At 39.8% G+C, this 22,075-nt stretch overlaps 1 protein-coding gene across 3 annotated transcripts in view; it reads left to right on the top strand.

The window, feature by feature from the left end:
* Window positions 1-22,075, top strand: part of PLCE1 (phospholipase C epsilon 1) — a 332,730-nt gene that overhangs the window by 286,434 nt on the left and 24,221 nt on the right. For all 3 annotated transcript variants that reach the window (XM_074233338.1, XM_074233336.1, XM_074233337.1), the window contains exons 21-27: window positions 740-861; window positions 3,347-3,464; window positions 16,248-16,379; window positions 17,171-17,458; window positions 19,946-20,109; window positions 20,775-21,036; window positions 21,765-21,883. In XM_074233338.1, coding sequence (XP_074089439.1) covers window positions 740-861; window positions 3,347-3,464; window positions 16,248-16,379; window positions 17,171-17,458; window positions 19,946-20,109; window positions 20,775-21,036; window positions 21,765-21,883 — 1,205 coding nt within the window. The remainder of the gene's footprint in view (window positions 1-739; window positions 862-3,346; window positions 3,465-16,247; window positions 16,380-17,170; window positions 17,459-19,945; window positions 20,110-20,774; window positions 21,037-21,764; window positions 21,884-22,075) is intronic.

The raw sequence follows: 22,075 nt of genomic DNA, 5'->3' as shown, positions 1-22,075 counted from the left end.
TTGCATAGTGAATACAGTTTTTAAATAATAAAAATGAGTGTTGGATTTTTTTCAATCTGTTGATGAGATGTTGGAATATTTTCCAAGTTTATATATTTTTCCTGGTTTTGGCATTCTTGAGGTTTAAAAGAACCAGTTGTTACATTAAAGTGAATTAGAACTTAATTTGTATTCCAGTCTATTGGTATTTCAATCACAAGACAAAAGTGGTTAGCCATTTTACACAATATGTCTTTGGTGCTGTTCATCTTGATATAAAAGTTAGGACACATTTTTGTGACACCAAAACAACTTTCAACATCTATTCGTTTCTTAAAGTAATCAGTAAATTCAGTGAAGAGAAACAGAGTTGCTTCGTGGTTAAAAAGTTGGTCTTGGAGTCAGGAAGAAGAGAGTTCAGGTTCTGCCTCTGAAGCCCAGGAGTTAAGGGACCTATAAGCCCCAAAGCTGCCAAGTGGCTATTGATGGGCACTGATAGAGGAAGCTTTCTTTGGCGAGTTCCCTATACCAAGGAAATCAAAGGTAAGGTCAGAAAAATTAAAAATCTCATTGAAAAAACTCATTCAGTCCCATTTATTTGGTGAAATATTTTTATATCCTGAAAAGACAACTCAAACAGGAAGATGTTTTCAGATATCAAGTGGTTTTGCGCTCTGATCATTACATATAGTAGGTTCTACTGTGGATCTGTCATTTTAGTTCCGTTGTAGTCAATGAAGGTGTTTTAACTCATTTGCAGACAACATTCTGGAAGACAGACCTGAAAGCAAGTCTACTATTGACAAACTACAGTTTGAGTACAATGAAGAAATTCCCAAAAGGATAAAGAAGACTGACAGTTCTTCTGGGAACAAAGGAAAGGTAGGATATATAAAGCAAGATGCACTCAGTCAACCTATCACTGGTTACGTTGGGTCCTGGTTAGGTTTCGGGTTATGAACACACCAGAAGCCAGCTCCTGCCTTCAAGATCTTAAAGCTAAGAACATACCCTGTAATGATATGGAGGGAGAGGATGGCGCAGGAAAGCCCCCTGATGGAGGTGGAGGTGAGAAGGGAGGGCACTGCAGCTGCGGAGACCGGGGAGTGTGTGGGTTGGCCAAGCGTGTGATAAACGTGGAGCAAAGCTGGGGAGGTTTTACAGGAGCCATTTGAGCTTCTTGAGCCCGGGGTGACATGGGTAGACCAGATTACCCCATCTGGGCCCACCAGAGCTGTCTTTGGTCCTGGGAGTTGGTTTCTCTTTTTGCTTCATTTCTTCCTTCTACAATAGCTCCAGGAAAAATCTAGTACAGTCATAGTTTAATTTATTTCTAGTTTAACATCTGTTTTAAATGACTAGCTCTTGATGACTATGTGTACATACTGATGCTTTAAGAGCTGGTTGTGAGAGAGAGAGAGAGAGAGATGAAATATTGAGAAAAGCTGTGTGTGCTGACAGTTTAAAATGCCATTTGGGAAAATGAAGCAATGTGATGTACATCTTCCCATGGTGTCAAGGAAAAGGTGTCAGGTAAATCTCTTATTCAGGGGGATGTGTGAGAAGTCTGTGGAAGGAGGAGGTTAGGAAGAACTTCCTCCTAGATGGAGATTTGACAAGGAAGGAGTACGATGAGGCACAGGTTAATTAAGAAAGAGGACACTGTGAAGTTGATATGGTTAATTATTCAGGAGAGGTTGAGATGGGAGGAAAGCAAACCAGAGCAGGGTGGATAGCCTGAAACATGGAGAAAAACTATAGGCCTGGTTAAAAGAAAGAAAGAATCCATGGTGAAGGAATGAGGCCCAGGGGGAGATGGAGTGAGAGCAGGTTATGGCTAGAGGAATTTCTGTTTTTGTTCAAAGTGAAACACTTATAGGGGATAGTAAAACAAAACCTGTGGAATAAAGGGTGTGGGTCCTGGGAGATGAGGAGATTGATGAAATGGGCCAGATGGTGTTATGGGACAGCATGGATATTGAAAGGCCCTAGTATGAGGGACTAAGAGTAGGAAATGAACAGGAAGCTCTTAGAGAATAGAACTGGCCGGTGGGAAGGAAGGGGGTTTCTGGAAGCAGGGAGTATATCTCCTCCTGGCCCAATCGAGGGCCAGAGGAGGGAGAGGAGAGAAGGTGTATCCAATACTAAAGAGAATGACCAGAGTTTTCAGGGGAAGCCAGTTCTCAGTGAGTGCTCAGGTTTTAGGAGGAGCATGAAGGAAGGAGGGTTTTCAATAGAAGGGACAAAGGGAACAATGAAAAGGGGAAGCAGGATTGGAATTCATTAGGGATGTGATGGATAGAATTGGTATTGGCATCAGGGAAGTGGGATAGTTTTTCATTAGGTAGCTGAGTTGTCTTCATTACCAGGATTAGGCTTCTACTTCCCAGAGTCAGGTGGTGGCTCAGTTTTCAAGTACAAGGGAAGAAGAAAAATTGAGTCTTTTACCAGAAACTCTTCTTATAGATGAGATCCAGACAGCAAGAGATAGGGTAGACCTTAATCCTATTCTGGGTTTTGTAAGCAACATCCTATTGTTCAAGACTCATTTATAACATTTGTGTAGTTGTTTCATCAGGAGGGAGAGTAAAATGAATATTTTAAAAGAGATAACAGGTTAAAATAGTCCATTTTGCCCTTGGCCCTGAGATAATCTTGAGGTCCATGACAATAGGGAGATGATATCATAGCATGCAAGTGAATTGAATTTAAAAGAGAAGGGATTGTGCAAAGTTACCAGCCTCACTTTCTTCTCTGGAGCCATCTGGATCCAGTGTCAAGATATAGATCAAGATGCCTGGAAATGGTCCTGGATTCAGTGGGAGACCTTGACCTTTCTGAGCTAAGGTTTTTTAACACATCTCAGTTCGACAGAGGCAGCACCCCTTCATTAAGGCTAAGTAAGAATGAGATGAAGCAAAGAGGCAAAGAATGACTAATTTTATTTAGTCCAAAAAAAAAAATCAAACTAGGAGGGGCAAGAGCCTCAAAGTTTCTCAGTGATTAAGGCAGATAAAAAAAGAAATGAAGTAAAGCCTTATACTCAATCCACCTTAAAGATCTACCTCTACTGTAAGAATATAGACCACCCCACTTATCCAGTTACTAACATGAATAAAAAGGTTTAATAATATTGTATTATTAAAAATCAGAATATTCTCATTATATGAAATTTTGAATTAAGCAAGATACATAGATATGTATGTATGTGTGTGTATATATATGCATATGTGTGTGTGTGTGTGTGTGTGTGTGTGTGTGTGTGTGAGAGAGAGAGAGAGAGAGAATGAGCAAGAGAAGGAGGGAGGGAGAATATAGTACTCTCAAGAGATAAAATATAAAAATCTGTTAATTTATCATTTAATAGGTTTATGACATGGAACTGGGTGAAGAATTTTATCTTCCACAGAATAAAAAAGAGAGTAGACAGATAGCCCCAGAACTTTCTGATCTTGTAATCTACTGCCAAGCTGTAAAATTTCCAGGTAAGATTAACTAAACTTCTCATCTTATTCCTTTAAGGAGCTAAATTATAAAAAATTTATCCTCTCATTTTCATCCTTATATGATCTGGCTTAATTGAGTTTCTCTACGGGTTTTCTATAAATTTGTTTTTCCCTTCACTGCTCATAATAACACAGAGAATTCACAGTTCATAATTTTCCAGCATATTAATATTCCTTTGACTATCATTTCCTTCCATTTGGCAAGGAGATCAAATTTTTCTGACTAATGTGGCTTTTGTTTTTGTTTTGTTATTTATTTTTAATATTCTTTTTTCCACTTTCCAAATTTTCCCCCTCCCGGCTCTTCTCTGCCTATTATAAAGGCAAAAAACATGGTATCAGTTGTATATGTAGTCATGTAAAACATATTTCCAAATTAATCATGTTGCAAAAAAAAGCACAAAAAAATGAAGAAAATTATTCTTTAGTCTACATTCAGACCTCATCAGTTCTTTCTCTAGAGGTGGGAATAGCGTTTTCATCATAAGTCTTTGAGAACTGTTTTGGATCATTGTATTGATCAGAAAAGCTAAGTCATTCACAGTTGACCAAAGTAAATATTACTAAATATTTTTGTTCATATAAGTTCTTTTTCTTTTATTTCTTTGAAATACAGATCTAGTAGTGGTATTGATATATCAAAGGATTTATGCACAATTTTATAACCCTATAATAGTGCCAAATTGCTCTCCAGAATGATTGGATCAGTTCACAACTCCACCAACAGTGCCAATGTTTTCATATCCCCAACAAATTCCATTTCTGTCTTATTAATCAATTTAATGGATGCAAAGTAATACTTCAAGATTGCTTTAATTTGCATTTCTTAAATCAATAGTGATTTAGAGCATTTTTCATATGACTGTAGATAAGTTTGATTTCTTGACTTATAGTCATGAATTTGGCTCTCTGTTTAGTTGAGAAAAGAAACTATAATCAGAGAAACTTACTGTAAATTTTTTTTCCCCAATTTCTTGCTTTCCTTCTAATTTTGGACACATTTGGGTTTTTTTATTCAAAATCTTTTTAATTTAATGTAATCAAAATTATTCATTTTGCCTCCCATGATCCTCTTTCTCTCTTGTCTGATTATAAACTCTCCCCCTCCCCTATCCATAACTCTGACAAGAAATTTTCCATGTTTCCCAATTTGCTTATGATATCACCCTTTATATTTAAATCATGCACTTATTTTTTTGCCTTTTCTTGGTATACAATGTGAAATGTTGGTCTTTGCTTAATTTCTGCCAAATACTTTCCAGTTTTCCCAGCAATTTTTGTCAGATACTGAAGCCTTATCCCAAAAGCTTGGATGTTTGGGGTTTTCAAACACTAGATTATTATATTTATTACCCATTATTATGAACCTAATGTATTCCACTGATCCACCACTCTGTTTCTTACCCAGAACCAGATTGTTTTGATGATTAGTGCTTTGTAATGCAGTTTGAGATCTGGTACTGCTAGACTGCCTTTCCTCACTTTTTTTTTTTATCAATTCCCTTGTTATTCTTGACCTTTTGTTCTTCCAGATGAATCCTGTTATTATATTTTCTAGCTCTATAAAATAATTTTTAGTAGTTTGATTGATATGCCACTAAATAAATAAATTAACTTAGGTAGAATTCAGATGACATATCCACAAGCAGTTAATATTTCCCCAGTTGTTTAGCTCTGTCTTTATTTGTGTTAAAAGTATTTTGTATTTGTTTTCATAAGAGTTCCTGGGTTTGTCTTCACAGGTAGACTCCCATATATTTTATGTTGGAAATGAAATTTCTCTTCCTAACTTTCACTGCTTGATTTTGTTGGTAATATATAGAAATGCGGATTATTTACATAGATTTATTTATTTATATCCTGCAACTTTATTAGACTTGTTAATTATTTCCACTAATTTTTAGTTGATTTTGAAGGATTCTTTCAGTATATGATCATATCATCTGCAAAGATCAATAGATTTTGTTTTCTAATTGCCTATTCTAATTCCTTCATTTTCTTTTAATTTACTTATTTCTGTAGCTAGAATTTCTAGTATAATATTCCATAATAGAGGTGATAATGAGAAGCCTTCTGAACTTGTTGGGGAAACTTCTAGCTTACAGATAATGGTTGCTGCTGGTTTTAGATGGATACAACTTAACTTTTTAAGGAAAGTTCCATTTATTCCTATACTTTCTGGTGTTTTTAATAGGAATGAGTGTTCTAGTTTGTCAAAAAGGTTTTTCTGCCGCCATAGAGATAATCAAATGTTTGTTGTTTTGTTATTGATATGACCAATTATGCTGTTTTCCTAATATTGAGCCAGCTCTGCCTTCCTTAGATAAATTCCCTCAGGTCAGAGTGCATGATCCTTCCCTTGGAGGATTATACTTAGTTTTCCTGGGTAAATTCTTAGTTGCAATCCTAGCTTCTTTTCCTTTGGGAATACCATATTTCAAGCCCAGCTCTCCTTTAATGTTGAAGTCTTGTGTGATTCTGACTGTATTCCACGATATTTGAATGGTTTCTTTCTTGGCTGCTTACAATATTTTCTCTTTGACCTGGGAGCTTTGGAATTTGACTATAATATGTCTGGGAGTTTTATTTTGGGATCTCTTTCAGGAAGTGATTGGTGAATTCTTTGAATTCTATTTTACCCTCTGGGTTCTAGAATATCAGAGAAGTTTTTCTTGATAAGTACTTGAAATATGTTGTCTAGGCTCTTGTTTGATCATGACTTTCAGGTAATCCAATTTTTTTCTAAAATTATTTCTTCTCCAGTCTATTTTCCAGGACAGTAGTTTTTCCAATGAAATTTTTCACATTTTCTTTTTTTTCACTCTTTTGTCTTTGATTGTTCCTTAATATCTTCTGGAGTCATTAGCTTCTATTTATCCAAAACTAATTTTTAAGGAATTATTTTCTTCAAGGAGCTTTTTCCATTTGCAAAAGTCTAATTTTTAAAGAGTTCTATTCAGTGGATTTTTGTTCTCTTTTACCATTTGTTCAATTCTCTTTTTTTAAATACTTTATTTTATTTTATTTTTAATTTTCCCTCCAGCTACATACAAAGTAAGTTTCAACATTTACTTCCAAAACCTTGACTTTCAAATTTTCTCCCTCCCCACTCCTCCCATTGAGAAAGCAAGTTACTTGATATAGGTTAAAAATGGGTAGCCATGAAAAACATTACTACAATAGTTATGTTGTAAAAGTAAAATAACCACTCCCCCCCTACAAAGAGAAACTTCAAGACAAAGTGAGAAAGAAAAAAGTATGCTTTGTCTGTATTCAGATACCATTAACTGTTTTTTGGATTGATAGCATTCTTTATCTTAAGTCAGAGAAGCTGCTTCAATATTTTTTCCCATAGTTGCAACTGCTAGCTATATTTTCCTTCATCCTATTCTCCCCACCCCCATTTATTCTATTTTCTCTCTCCTTTCACCATCCCCCCCCTCAAAAGCGTGTCGTATCTGATTACTCTCTCCCATGATCTTCCCTCTCTTCTATCACATTCCCCCTACCCTCCCCCATCCCCTTTTTCTCATCCCATTCCTCTCCTATTTTCCTCTAGGGTAAGATAGATTTCTATACCTAATTGAGTATTTATGTTATTCCCTCTCTGAGCCACTTCCAATGAGAGTAAGGCTCACTCACTCCCCTTTACCTTTCCCCTCTTCCACTTCACTGCAAAAGTTCTTTCATACCTCTTTTTATGTGAAATAGCTTACCCTATTCTATCTCTCCTTTCCATTTATCCCAGGGCATTCCTTTCTCTCCCATTAACTTCACCTTTTTAATATATTATATCTTCAAATTCAACTCCCTCCTGTGCCTTGTCTATAGAGGCTCCTTCTAACTGCCCTAATAAATGAGAAAGTTCATATGAGTTATCAGAATCAATTCTTTTTTAAAAAATATTACTTTCTTCAATATTTTTGCCCTTCTTTTAGCAAGCTATTGACTCTTTTCATAATTTTCTTTAATCACTTATTTCCCTTCCAAATTTTTCTTTTATTTGATTTTTAAAATTCTTGAGTTCTTTTTTGAATTCTAGTTGGTCTTAAATCCAGATCACATTTTGCTTTGAGACTTTACTTGGAGCTGTTTTGACATCATTGTCTTCTTCTGAGTCTGTGGCTTGATCTTCTGTCACCAGAGAAGCATTTTATGGTCAGGTTCCTTTTTTTAATTATTTTTTTATTCATTTTTCTAACCTATTACTTGAATTTTAACTTTATGTTAAAATCAGAATTGATCCCAGGGTGGAGGGGGCATTGTTCCAAGCTTCAGGTTTTCATGTGGGTATTTTCAGATCTAGGTCTGAGGATCTGTAAGTTTTTGTTGCTTCCAAGTTGGTATGATTCCCAAAAGAGGTGTAGTAACTGCTCTCCAGGCCTGTGCTCTGATCTTTATCCAGGAAGGACCTTGTTCCCCTACAGCCTTGTTCCTAGGACTGTGACCAAGTCCTCTGCCCTCCTGTGGCCACAGACTCTGTTGTTCCTCCTCTGCCTTGGAACTGAAATCCTCCCTTTTGAATGACCACAAACATTCCTCACCACCCTGTTACTATATCCTGGGCCCCTGCTCTGCTGTGGCTACAGGTGCTATTGCTCCTCTTGGCTTTAGAACTGGGTCTAGGACCCCACCCTCCTGTAGTCACAAGCACATGTGTTCTTTTCTACCTTGTAACTTGAACCAGAGCCCCTTATCTCTTTTCCATTCCTTGTTTTTCTGGCCACAAAAGCCAGTGCTTCCCTTTGCCCTGGAACTGCACAGGGACATTACAACAGAGTTCTGCACCTGATGCCAGAAAAGAGTCTCCCATAACCTCTTTCTGACCAGTTTTCCGACCCCTTTACCAACTGTGGCTGGGAGCTCCCAAAGCTGCTGGCACCACTGTGGCAGCTGTCTCCAAGGTCATTGATATTGCCGCAGACAGCACTGCACTGGAGGCTGACCAGCCTCCCTGTCACAGAACTCTTCTTCTAACCTCCTAGGTTGTCTTGGGCTGGAAGAATATATAACCCAAACCTTCAGTTGGCTCTTCTACTCTTGAATTTGACTTGAGGTATTATTTTAAAGTTGTTTAGAAGGAAATGTCAGGAGAATTCAACAGGGTTGCTGTCCTCCAACCTCTTAGCTCTGCCTCCCACAAATATGCTTTATAAGTTCATTACTTTGATGATTGATTTATATCAGATAAATTTACTTTGGAAATGGGATAGTCTATGTTAACATTGTTCTTTTATCCATTTCCAATTTTCTAGCATCAATAGCTGATTTAAATAGGTTAAGTTTTCATCATACCAGATCTCAAACAGTATTATAAAGTGGGTAACTATCAAAGCACTCTGGTGCTGGCTAAGAAATAGAATGGTGGATCAAGGAATAGATTTGGTACCCAATGCACTGTAGTAAATGATCATAGCAATCTAGTGTCTGATGAACCTAAAGATCCATGTTTATGTGACAAAAACTCATTATTTAATAAAAACTGCTGGAAAAAAGCAGAAAATAATATGGCAGAAACTAGGTATAGAGTAGCATCTTACACTATATACCAATATAAGGTCAAAATCAGTACATAACTTAGATTAGGAGAGAAAAGAGTATTCATATATGAATAAAGAAAAAATTCAGAACCAAATTATAGAGAGCATAACAAAATGTAAAATGGAACAATTGGACTGTGTAAAATTAAAAAGCTTTTAGACAAAACTAATGCAACCAAAATTAGAAGGAAAGCAGAAAACTGGGGGGGCAGGGATTGTACAGCAATGTCTTTGATAAAGATTTCATTTCATAAATATACAGAGAACTGAGTCAAATTTATACAAATATAGGTCATTCCCCAATTGATAAAAGGACAAAAGCTATGAAAAGCAATTTTCAGGTAAGAAAATCAGAGTAAATTATAGCAACATGAAAAAATTCTCTAAATCACTATTGATCAGAAAAATGTAAGTTAAGGCAACTCTAAAGTACCACCTCACATCTATAAGATTGACTAATATGACAAAAGTGGAAAATCATAACAATTGGAGGGAATCTGAGAAAGCTGGGACACAAATGCCCTGTTGGTGGAGTAGTGAATTGATGCAACCATTTTGGAGATCAATTTGGAACTATGCCCAAAGAGCTATAAATATGTACATATCCTTTGACCCAACAATGCCATTCCTACTTCTGTATCCCAAAAAGATCAGAAGAAAAGAGGAAATGACCCATTTGAACAAAAAATATTTATATCAATTCTTTTTTGTGTTAGTTAAGAATTGGAAATTGTGGGGCAGCTAGGTGGCACAGTGGATAGAGCAACGGCCCTGGAGTCAGGAGTACCTGGGTTCAAATCTGTCCTCAGGCACTTAATAATTACCTAGCTATGTGGCCTTGGGCAAGCCACTTTAACCCCATTTGCCTTGCAAAAACCTAAAAAAAAAAAGAATTGGAAATTGAAGGAATGAATAACCATCAGTGGGGAATAGCTGAAGAAGTTGTAGTATATAATTGTAATGAAATATTACTGTGTATAAAAAATGACAAACAGGATAATTTCAGAAAAATTTCATGAAAAGACTTACATGAACTGATGAAAAGTGAAGCATACATAGTATAACAGCAGGATGGTTCGTTGAAGAACTGTACAATATAGTGATCCAGGGCAGTTCCCAAAGGATTCATGATGAAAAATACTCAACACCTCCAGAACAAGAACTGATGTTATATGAATACAGACTGGAACATTCTATTTTTCCCTTTCTTCTTTCCTTCCTTTCTTCCTTTCAATTTTTTGTTTGAATCTTTTTTACACAAAAATGACTAATATAGAAATATTTTATATGAACCTATATATATCAGATTATTTACCATCTCAGAGTGGGGGGGAGAATAAAATTTGTAACTCAAAACTCAATAAAATTGGTGGCAAGAAAAAAATTTTTTTTTAGATTTTTTCAAGGCAATGGGGTTAAGTGTCTTGCCCAAGGCCACACAGCTAGGTAATTAGTAAGTGTCTGAGGCCAGATTTGAACTCAGGTACTCCTGACTCCAAGGCCGGTGCTCTATCTGCTGCGCCACCGAGCTGCCCCAAGAAAAAAAATTTTAATAATAAATAGCTTAGATTTGTATTCCTTCAAATTATACATCACAGCTTTTTAAAAATTCTAACTTGGTTTTGATTTCTATCTTAGCTGTAACTAGTCAAAGGATTAAGTGTATGAAGACAACTAATTGGTCAGTGATTTTTTTTTTGTTCACTATGTAGATTAGATTAGGAGAGAAAGGAATATTCATATATATGAACAAAGAAAAAAATTTAGGATCAAATTATAGAGCATAACAAAATGTAAAATGGAACATTTGGATTGTGTAAAATTAAAAAAATTTGGACAGACCAAAATTAGAAAGAAAGCAGATAGTCATTTACTTTCCTTAAGTAGATTATAACTAATTTTACTTTCATAATATGAATTGCATTCACTATATCCAGAGCTTTCCATCTCTCAAAGAAATTATTAATAGAGTATAGCCATGAGACTTTTTTTATAGTGTAAAAGCTTTTTTTTTAATACATCTTTTTTTTCTCCTCAAGGCAGTGGGATTAAATGACTTGCCCAAGTTCACACAGCTAGGTAATTAAGTGTCTGAGGTCCGATTTGAACTCAGGTCCTCCTGACTCCACGTGATGTATCCAACTGCACCATCTAGCTGCCACTGTAGTGTAAAAGCTTTTGACCTCTCTCATTACTTACTCCTGGATTATGTTTTCCAATGCACATTTCACCATCCTCCCCATTTCCATTTTACATTGATATCACTGAGCACTGAAATACTTGTTAATTTTGAAGGTCTTATCTACTTTTTTTTTTAGATTTTTTCAAGGCAGTGGGGTTAAGTGGCTTGCCCAAGGCCACATGGCTAGGTAATTATTAAGTGTCTGAGGTCAGATTTGAACCCAGGTACTCCTGAATCCAAGGCCAGTGCTCTATTCACTGCGCCACCTAGCTGCCCCTTATCTAGACTTTTTAGTATTTATCTACTTCATTTTCTGATGTTTTCTGTATCTTAAAAACATAGCTATTCTTCAATACCCACAACCCTTCCTTTTTTCAAAGAAATTTCTAGAATGCTCAGTTCTAGACTAAAAGAATTCTTTCATCTCCCACCTTTCCTCCACATGTTCCTTTCTTTGGGGGAGATTGCAAAGCAATGGGGTTAAGTGACTTGCCTAAGGTCACACAGCTAAATAATTATTAAGAGTCTAGGGTCAGCTATGAACTCATCCTTCTGATGGCCAGTGCTCTATCCACTGTGCCACCTAGCTGCCCCTTCACATTCCTTTATTAATCTTGTGCAATGAAGATTCTTCTCTACTGCTTCACTAAACCCAAACTTTTAAAGCTTACCAATTCTTACCTCCTTATTGAATCCTTTGGATTTTTCCCCCCTTAATCAGCATTCATATCAGATCCTGTGCAATATTTGCTTTGTTTTCTTAAAATTTTCTTTCTTTGACTTCCATGAAATTTCCCTTTAATGTTTCTTGTGACTGCTGCTTCTCTCTTCCCTTTATTAGTTTCTATTCCTTCCACTTCCTACTGGGATGTCTCCCATCTTCTCCTCCTACTCTTCCCTCTGACTCACATACTTGGTAAACTCATCCATTCTTATTATTTCAGTTATCACCTCCATATGAGTGATTTCCAATATGAAAACCGCAATTAGTCACCACCTTGACTCCAGTCAAGATTTTTCCTTGCCTACTAACCATTTCTGCTTGGGAGGGGCAGCTTGGGGATGCAGTGGACAAAGGGCAGAGCTTGGAGCCGGGACCACCCAAGTTTGAAGACTCTTCCACACAGCAGGTCACTTAAACTCTCTGGACCTCAGATTCCTACAAGATGTGATGATAAATACCTATTTTACCAGGCTGTTTTGATGATTACATAGTAAACAAAAATAAAGCATTTTGCAAATGTGAACATGCCATGTAAATTCTAGCTGTTAATATCAGAGCTTGCAAGCAACCTCCAAAATCATTATTGCATCCTAAATTAAATTTGTCTTCTCTTTTGATACCAGCTGCCCTTTATATCTCAATGTCACTGACCCACTCCTCTTTCTGGTCTTCTACTCTGTTAAATTTTATTTTGAATCTTTGACCTTTCCCTTTTCTTCCCCTTCAATCAATCTGTTACAGATCTTGTTTCTTTCCTTGAAATGTATACTCCTTTTTTTTTTTATTTCCCCTTACCATATTCAGGCTGGCATCCTTTCACATCTGGATTATTACAACAGCCTCCTTATTGGTGATCCTGATTCTAGTTTTATTCTATCATTTATATGACTTCAACATAATGATCCTAAGACATTCACTCATCCTTCTAGTCAAGAAGCTCTGATTATCCCCTTTTGTATATAATATTGAGTCTAAACTCCCTTGTTTGACTTGCATATATTTCATAAAATGGTCCTGCCCTATCTTCCCAACCTGGATTACAGTTACACATATCAGACAGGTCTATAACAATAATTAGTCTTATTTATATGCCACTGTTTGTGCTATTCTTTCTAGACTTGAGTGTTTGCCTTCTCTCCTCTATTTATATAAGGCTAAGTTCTCCATACTTCCTTATCTGATCTCTTTCTATAATGATCTCCAAATATTTTTAGTAAGCATCCTCTTTAGTAAAAATAATTTGAACATATACTTCAAATATATTCATGTACCGCTATTTTAATTATTATATATAAAATTTATATTAAGTTAGGAATTTTTAAAAGAATGAGATAAAGATGAAATAGTCAAGCCTAGATTAAATAGGAAGCCACTAGACTTTATTAAGAAGGGAAATGAGGTGCAGTGGATAGAGCACTGGCCCTGGAGTCAGGAGGACCTGGGTTCAAATTAGGCCTTAGACACCTAATAATTACCTAGCTGTGTGACCTTGGGCAAGTCACTTAACCCCATTGCTTTAAATAAATAAAAAAATTTAAAAGAAGGGAAAAGATACGAATTTTGTACTTTAGGCTTTAGGCAAATTTCTGGCAGCTTTGTAGAGGATGGATTAGAAAAAAAAAGACTTAAAGAAGAGAGATTAAAAGTCTCTTGCAGTAGCCAAGTTGAGAAGTATTAACAGCTTCAGGGGGTAACTTTGAGTAGAGATGGTGCTGAGCTGGAAACATCAAGATTTGGGTAGTGATTGTTTATATGGGTGAGTAGGAGTGGGTATTACACCAAAGTTGCTGGCATAAATGGCATCCTCAACAATAGTATGGAAGTTCTGAAGCAGGGAAAGAGAATGTAAGAAGAGCTGAATGAAATGAAGCTCTCACTCCCTCCACTCTGTGACTGCCTCACTCTGTCTCAGGAAAGCAAAGGGGTAGACCAGGGGCCCTCCTCCTGTCTACCAAGGGGACCACAAGATGTTTGTGGGTGCCTGTGGAAGGGACTCAGCTGCCAGAACCTTGAATGGAGGCTGTGTTGAATGGTATTGGGTGAAGGGTAACCTTCTGTGGGAGACAAAGCTGATTGATGTGCCATCTGCAGGAGCCCTGTGACTCCAGGGCTCCAGTTATGTCATTTAAAAGAATATTATGGCTTATTCATTTTAAGTTTTAGCCCTTTCTTTCAGAATAAACATTTATTTTCTTGGCAGCTAGAAAGCGTGCAGCAGTAAAAACATGCTTTGTTGGCAGATTAATGATTTTTTAATGAGCCATTTGAATCACAAGGATAGACTGTCAGAGCTGTTGGATCAAGACTATGCTATAGTGCATTCTTGGACCACAGAGCTGACAAGCCAATTTGTCTGTAAGAAGTAGAAGCAGTTGTTCCTGACACTTTTCCTCATGTTCTCCTCTCATGGATGTTGTAGCCAGATAGATGAGCCTTCCCAATCCACTATGAGACAACATGCACTCTTGCATCCTTGTGCATGTACTTATTTTAGGAGCCAAGATCAATTAAATATCAGTCTTAAATGAAGATACCCAGTAATAGCTGAAAAGAAATAGGAGTACAAATTTAGGAACATTTCCAACAACTGAGTTTACAGAAAAGAGAAAAGGGTGACTTTGAACTGAAAGAGTAAATGGGATATACAGTGATGAACAATTGTGGCTGACCCAAAATGTTATGACCTATGACCCCACCCAAAAAAAGTTGGGTTTTAGTTTTGGTGGGTTTTTTTTAATTTTTAAGTTGATCTATTCCTTTGTTTTCTGTATTATGAAAACCTTCAATTTTCTTTTAGTATGTGTTCTGATAAGATCAACTCTTTCTTAACAAAGCCATAACTTTTCCTATGGATTGTCTGTAAAAATTATTAACAAATATCATGAACTGTAGGAAAATAAGATTCGGTTCACAAAAAATCTGATATGCACACAATTTTTAGAGATAGCTTATTGTAAATAAACTTATATACAATAATACCTTAAAGTAAGGTATTAATTAGGGAAATTGGTTGTGTGGTTTGCACTGTCTTCCAGAAGTTTTCCTTCTCAAGGAAGATGACCTTTAAGCAATATTACAATTACAACAAGTATTACAATGAAAAGAGATTTTCTGTCTAGCAGTCTTAGTAACTAATGAATAAAAATGTATTAGATCTAATGTTATTATATACAAATTTACCGGAACACTGATGACAAAAAACATACTAAAAGAATTTTTAACAGACTCCTCACAGTACTACCAATATTGTTGATTCAAATACAAGATCTGCCACTTAAGTAAAAAACTTGTGAAAAGGTTGCTTTTTCATCAGATTCCCTCTTTACCTTCTACTCTTTCAGTTTTTATACTATCATCCCCCAACCCCTCACAAGAGAAACAACTAACTTCATCTTGGTTTTGCTATCATAAAGGAAACAAGGTCATTCACATTGAAGAATTAATGGTCCTCCCAAATGCACTGTCCTATGTTAAAAGGGGACCATTAAAGATGTTTGATTTTAAGAACTAAATCTCTAGTTATTTTAGTGGAGTTTTTTTGGTATGGAAATCTTCCCAGGTCTCCTCAAATAACCAGAATGCATGTGATAATAAAGTGGGGCTGCTTAACCTAAGAGGAAGCTGGGGCATGAGGGGCAGGGAAGATGACAGCAGTGTTGAAAAGGTGTCAATTGAAAGAAGAAATTGTTCCGGGCCCCAAAAGGCAGAATTAAGAGCACTGAGTGGAAGCTGCAAAGAAGCAGTTTTATGTTCAGTGTAAAGAAAAACTTCCTCACAATTAGAGTTGTCCAGACCTAGAATGGGCTCCTCCAGAGGTGCCAGGGACCTCCACATTAGGTGAATCCTCAAAGGCTGGTCAGTGGAGACAAAGAAGATTCTGGTTTGGGTCCAGGCCAGATAAGTGGCATTCTGATGAAAGATTGTGATGTCAAACTGGGTAAATGTGCCAGAAAGAGATAGAAAAAAATCAGTAACAATAAAATAATCCATTCATTTGATGATGATGCCCCAAATAAAAGTTATCTGTACATCTTTTTTTCTATTAGACTAATGGTGGTGGGTTATTTTGATATTAGCTTTTAGTATTTGTGACCATTCTCTATTGACTGTTCAACATTTTAATCAGTGCAAAAACTGTCTCAAAATTGTAATCAATACTGTGATGAAGCTTACTAATAAATAAAATGTTAGCGGGTCCTACACGTTATATTACAAGGGAGTAGTAGTTATTAAAAATAGACATCAATGGTGATGGAAAATATTGAATTCCTTTGCTTGCAGTTTTTGGCTTATTTATTTTAATTTTATGGGAACAGGATTGTCAACTTTAAACCCATCTGGCTCTAGCAGAGGAAAAGAAAGGAAAAGCAGGAAGTCCATTTTTGGCAACAATCCGAGCAGATTAAGCCCTGGGGAGACAGCAGCAACCACCAAGACATCTGGAAAAAGTAAAGTCAGCTTCGTACCAGTATCCTCGCTTGATTCTGTATATTAGATGGATCAAATGTTTTCCTGTGGACAATCTTCCGTCCTTGAATGTTAACATTGTTTGTGTAGTGAATGTTTGTGTTGTGCACTGCTGAGATCTTTTTATGGGAGACTTTTCCTACGTCTCCTTCACAGGGCTTGAGTTTCTTTGAGGTAAGCGTGTGCGCCCTCCTTGGCTTATTGGCGTTGTGTTGGACCCACAGGCTGCCGTGGGTCTGAGCCGCAGCCTGGGCCCGCAAGGGAGCAAGGCGGCGTCGGGGGGTGCAGTGGGGGTGCAGCCCGGGGGGGGGGGGGGGTGCAGTGGGGGGTGCAGCCGGGGGGGGGGTGCAGCAGGGGGTGCAGCAGGGGGGGGTGCAGTGGGGGGGGGGCAGCCGGGGGGGGTGCAGCCCGGGGGGGTGCAGTGGGGGGTGCATCCCGGGGAGGGGGTGCGGGGGGGGGTGCGGGGGGGGTGCAGGGGGGCGCAGCCCGGGGAGGGGGTGCAGGGGGGTGCAGGGGGGTGCAGCCCGGGGGGTGCAGGGGGGCGCAGCCCGGGGAGGGCGCGGCGGGCGGGCGAGGGCGCTGTTCCGCAGCGCAGCTCGTGCCGCCGCCTTCCCGCCGGGCCGCCGCCTCGGAGGGGCCGCTCCCGGCTCCCGGGCCTTCCCCGTTGACTCGGGCCCGCGGGCCCTGCAGGGGGGCGGCGGGCTCGGCCCCACGCGGGAGCTGCCCGGCCCGCGCCCGCCCTGACCCGCGCTCCGCCCCGGGGGGGGTCTAGGTCCGCCCGACGGCGCGCGGCAGCCCCCGGACGAGGCGGGCGGCCTGAGCGCGGCCGCGGCGCTGAGCGCGCTCATCCGGACGCCCCGCTGCTACCACGTGTCGTCGCTCAACGAGAACGCGGCCAAGCGCCTGTGCCGCCGCTACTCGCGGAAGCTCATCCGCCACACGGCGGCGCAGCTGCTGCGCGCCTACCCGGCCGCCACGCGCATCGACTCGTCCAACCCCGGCCCGCTGCTCTTCTGGCTGCACGGCATCCAGCTGGTGGCGCTCAACTACCAGACGGACGGTGAGCCCCGCGGACCCGCCGCCCCGCTGCCCGGGGCCCCGCTGCCCGGAGCCCCGCTGCCCGGGGCCCCGCTGCCCCCGCTGCCCGGAGCCCCGCTGCCCGGGGCCCCGCTGCCCCGCTGCCCGGAGCCCCCCCGCGGACCCGCTGCCCGGAGCCCCGCTGCCCCGCTGCCCCGCCGCCCCGCCCTCCAGCGCCCCTGCGCCCCTGCGCTTGGCACCGGGCCTCCGCACCGACACCCGGGAAGGCCGGGACCCTCCTCCCAAGCACACTTTGACTAGGACAGCTCTCTAAACCACTTTCCGCATATCTATGCATATGTGCACGTGTTCTTTCACAATAAGGAAAATTTTGGCATTTTATGAGTTTTTTTTCCTTTTAAGAGAACATGATAATGGGGGTAAAGAGCCAGCCTCCGAACCATATGATCCTAAGAAAATGACAGCTTTCTAAACCTGAAAATTACAGCTATTGAAGGAATTCCTTCCATAGGAGCCCCCCTTTACCGATAAAATCACAGTCCCATTCCAGATCCCTTTTCTCACCAAATAGCTTACTAGAAATCTCAAACTATTCCTTGAGACTACCCAAATAACAAGGATTCTTAGCACACTACTATAACCAAATTGACCTATGCTTTGCCACTCCAGACCCGAGGCAAAAGAACTCTTATCATCTGGGTTCTGTCACAGAATCCTAGCATTGAATCATAACTTCATGAAAACATGTTATGCATAATTTAATGCATCAGGCGAGAACATATATTTTTGCTCTTGTGGAATTGGCTTTTTAAATGAATTTGATAAGTGACAAAACATTTGCATGTTTCCTTTCTCTTAAATATTGAAATTCTGGACTTGATTTATAATTCTAGTTTTCAAGATTGGATGTATAATCCTTTACCCATTTGTACCCTTAGCTGTAATGCCAAAAAAATTTAAGTAAAACTACAAAAAATTTAGGAAATTAAAAATTATACTCTATTTTCAATGTTTTTCCTCCCCAAAGGGATTCAGCACACTTCCCATACACTGAATCCCTTTATGTATCAAAAATTGCCAGAGGTTTTACCCTAGTCCCTTCCTGATTCTCCATACAACTGAAGCAGAATGCCCCAAGATGAATCTCTTCAGCTGAATCTCTTCCAGGAGCTGGAAGACAGAACAAGAGAATTTCAACTTTGAGTTACCACATGTAGTAAGCTCCCAATCTGGGCCATGCAGTCTGCTGGCCATTGGAGATGCCCGGGCAAAAGCTAGTCTGCCCTCCAGGAACTCCCATTTAATGGGGAGCCCAATACGTTGACACGGAGGGGCAGCAGCTGAGAGGCTCGAGAATGGGGTGGCCCTTGAGCCGAGATTTGAAGGAAGCTGAGGATGCTGAAAGTCAGAGATGAGGAAGAGAAGACATTCCAGACACATGGCAGAGCCTAGACAAAATCAGAGGGGTGGGAGGTGGGTTGCTGTGGGCCCTGAGCCCCACAACAGCTGGCTTGGCTGGCCTGGAGGGTGTGCGAAAGGGAGTCTTGTAGGATAAACCTGGACAGGTAGATGGGGCCAGGTCAGAAAGCATTTCCCAGGCCAAATGGGGCCTTGGTGTGTGAAAAAGGAGCCCCTGGAATTGTTTGAGAAGCAAAGTAACTATGTGCCAGATACTGTCCTAAGAACTTCACAAATATTATATTCCTTACACATGCTAGTACTTTGCTAGTGCTATGATTCTCCTCAATTTACAGATGAGAAAACAGAGATAGTGTCAAAGGTGGGATTTGAACTTGTTCTTCCTAACTCCAGGCCCAGTGCTCTCTCCACTGTGCCAGCTAAGACCTAGCTGACTTCCCAGCAGAAATTTATGGGTGATAATTTATGGTCTCATAGGTTTTCTTTATTTTTAGGTGTTCTTTACATATAGTATTTGAATTATTATGCCTGCTAGTGGAAGTTAGCTTAAAATTAATTGGAAAGAAATAAAAAAAAACCATCTAAAATTCAGGATGCTTACAAGATTGACCATCTGTGATAATTCCTTTGTGGATAAATCAGTTTTGACCCAGAGTGCTGATTGCAGACATATTGCTTTAGCATTTTTTTAACCTCATGAAAGTAAAACTAGATTTAAATTGAACCATATCTACCATCACTTAATGTGGCTTCACAAAACCAAGGTTTTAGGCAAAAGAGCTTTAAAAGGGTCAGTTCCATAAAAGTGTTATAATTGGCAACTTGAAGTAAGTCTGACACCCAAACTTGTGTAACACTGAGGTTTTGTCATGAGGTTTTTTAATGTTAGAATTTAATCACAGAATCTCACCATTTGAATGGTCCCAAAGGGCCTCAAGTTAATCTGATGCAAGCTGACAAGCCTGAGAAATGACCAGGCAAATATGGGATATGGGATAGGTCCAAGTAAACCTCTAAGAGAAGGGGAACTGCTTCTCTTCACCTGTCTTCTTTGTATCTTCTGAGTGGCCTTATGTTTTTAATCTTATAGACCTCCCCTTACACTTGAATGCAGCAATGTTTGAAGCTAATGGTGGTTGTGGTTATGTGTTGAAACCCTCTGTCCTCTGGGACAAGAACTGTGCCATGTACCAGCAGTTTTCTCCTTTGGAAAGAGAGATGGAAAACATGGAGCCTACTCTCTATTCTTTAACTGTAAGTATTATTTTTAATATCTTAGTATTATAAATGCTCTTTTAAAGATTTTAAGGAAAGCAAACCTAGCATCATAAGACTTTATTTAGTCAGATTTATCTTCCAACAAGAATTTTAGGTCTCTGGTAACAATTGTACAGATTATTTATAGGCTGTCTGTTGTCCTCTGTTGTTACCATTGAGGGCTCGGATGGTTCTGAGGGACTTTTTTATGCAAATCTGTGAAGACCTTGACAAGACAACATCCTGGGATATACCAGACTAAGTTTGGCAGAGCCCCAAAAGATTGAATTTTTTCACTGAACCCTCTACACAGACTCAGTGCCTATAAACCCTAGATCAAGACTCCCACCCCACTTTTTCTTACATTGGGGGGTGGGGTGGGTGGAAGGCATGCATGAGGTCCTGCAGAGAGCATACTATGAAGCCTCATTGAACAACTTTCAGAGGTTCAGTAATGCATATCCTTATTCTCTGTTAGACAAAGCTGGGTAAACCTGGTGGGCTCATCAAGAAGTTTCTCTCCCCTGTCCCTTGCCCCTCCCCCCATTAATTCCCTACACAGTGAATAACATTTAAAAAAAAATTAAATGCAGACTTGGGTGAGGGGCTTTGTTTGGTGTCTCTTTAATTATTAGTAACTTTGATCCTTCACTTTCCGTCAGATTGTCTCTGGTCAGAATGTGTGTCCTAGTAACAGCACAGGAAGTCCATGTATTGAAATCGATGTCCTGGGAATGCCACTGGACAGCTGCCATTTTCGCACTAAACCCATTCATCGAAATACTCTTAACCCCATGTGGAATGAGCAGTTTCTCTTCCGAGTTTATTTTGAAGATCTTGTATTTCTTCGTTTTGCGGTTGTTGAAAACAACAGTTCAGCTGTAACTGCCCAGAGAATCATTCCTCTAAAGGCTTTAAAAAGAGGTTAGAAGAGAATCTCATTTGTTTAAAACATCGATTGAGCATTTCTCAAAATAAATTTTTCTGATATATTTGCAACATCTTTTACAGAAAGACCCCACTATGTAACTAGGACGGATATGGAGGGCAGGGGGTGGAGTGCTTCCCCCCTCCACAACCCCCACTTCCCTTCTCCCCCTCAAACCACAGTCCCCCCCGCTTTCCATTCTCTGTGAGTTGGAAAGCTGTGACCCATCTTTTGATGCTAGGGTGGGAGTAGCGCCAGTCATTCAGCTCCTGCTGAAGCAGGGCAGGGGCTGCAGAGATGGAGCCTTAAAGAAGTTGTCCCTTCATGCAGAGCCTCATGGAGGATTGCTTTACAGTGGGGGGGGGGGGCTGTTAATGCTATTAAAGCTATTAGAAGGTGAGGTTGTGTGTACTGGTGCTCATTTCAGAAAATGGGAACATTAAAGGCCCAGCCCACCTTAAAAGTGCTCAGATTTTTCCACTTTTTTATTTTTTTTCTTTGAGAAGATTAGGAGCATTTGAAGGCATATAAATTCCTTTGGGTAACAAAGGCTAATTATTTGCTTATTTGTGGCCCTTGATAGTCCCCTAGTTCCCAGAATTGCAAAAGCAGACACATCCTCTGGCCACTGCCTTGTGTCTTTGGGGTTCCTGCTTTGGCAGAGTTGGCTCAGAACAGAAATAAATCTGGGGAACAGGGTTCACCCTGCCTTGTGTTGCTTTAGGTTATCGGCATCTTCAGCTGAGAAACCTGCACAATGAAGTCTTAGAGATCTCCAGCTTGTTTATAAGCAGCAGGCGGATGGAAGAAAACTCTCGAGGCAGCACCACCACTGCGTCTATGGTAACTCAGCTCAAATGCCCTTGTCCTGCACTGCCCCCGCCTCTCTCTTTCTCTCTCTCTCTCTCTCTCTCACACACACACACACACACACACACACACACACTGCATTCTATGTTCGGCTTTCACCTGCTTGTCCACTATCTAGAGTAAGAACCAGCACCAAGCTAGATAGTGATTATGATGATGATGATA

This window comes from Macrotis lagotis, chromosome 4, assembly GCF_037893015.1.
Source record: "Macrotis lagotis isolate mMagLag1 chromosome 4, bilby.v1.9.chrom.fasta, whole genome shotgun sequence".
NCBI lineage: Eukaryota > Metazoa > Chordata > Mammalia > Peramelemorphia > Peramelidae > Macrotis > Macrotis lagotis.
This window is presented reverse-complemented; position numbering and strand designations above follow the sequence as displayed.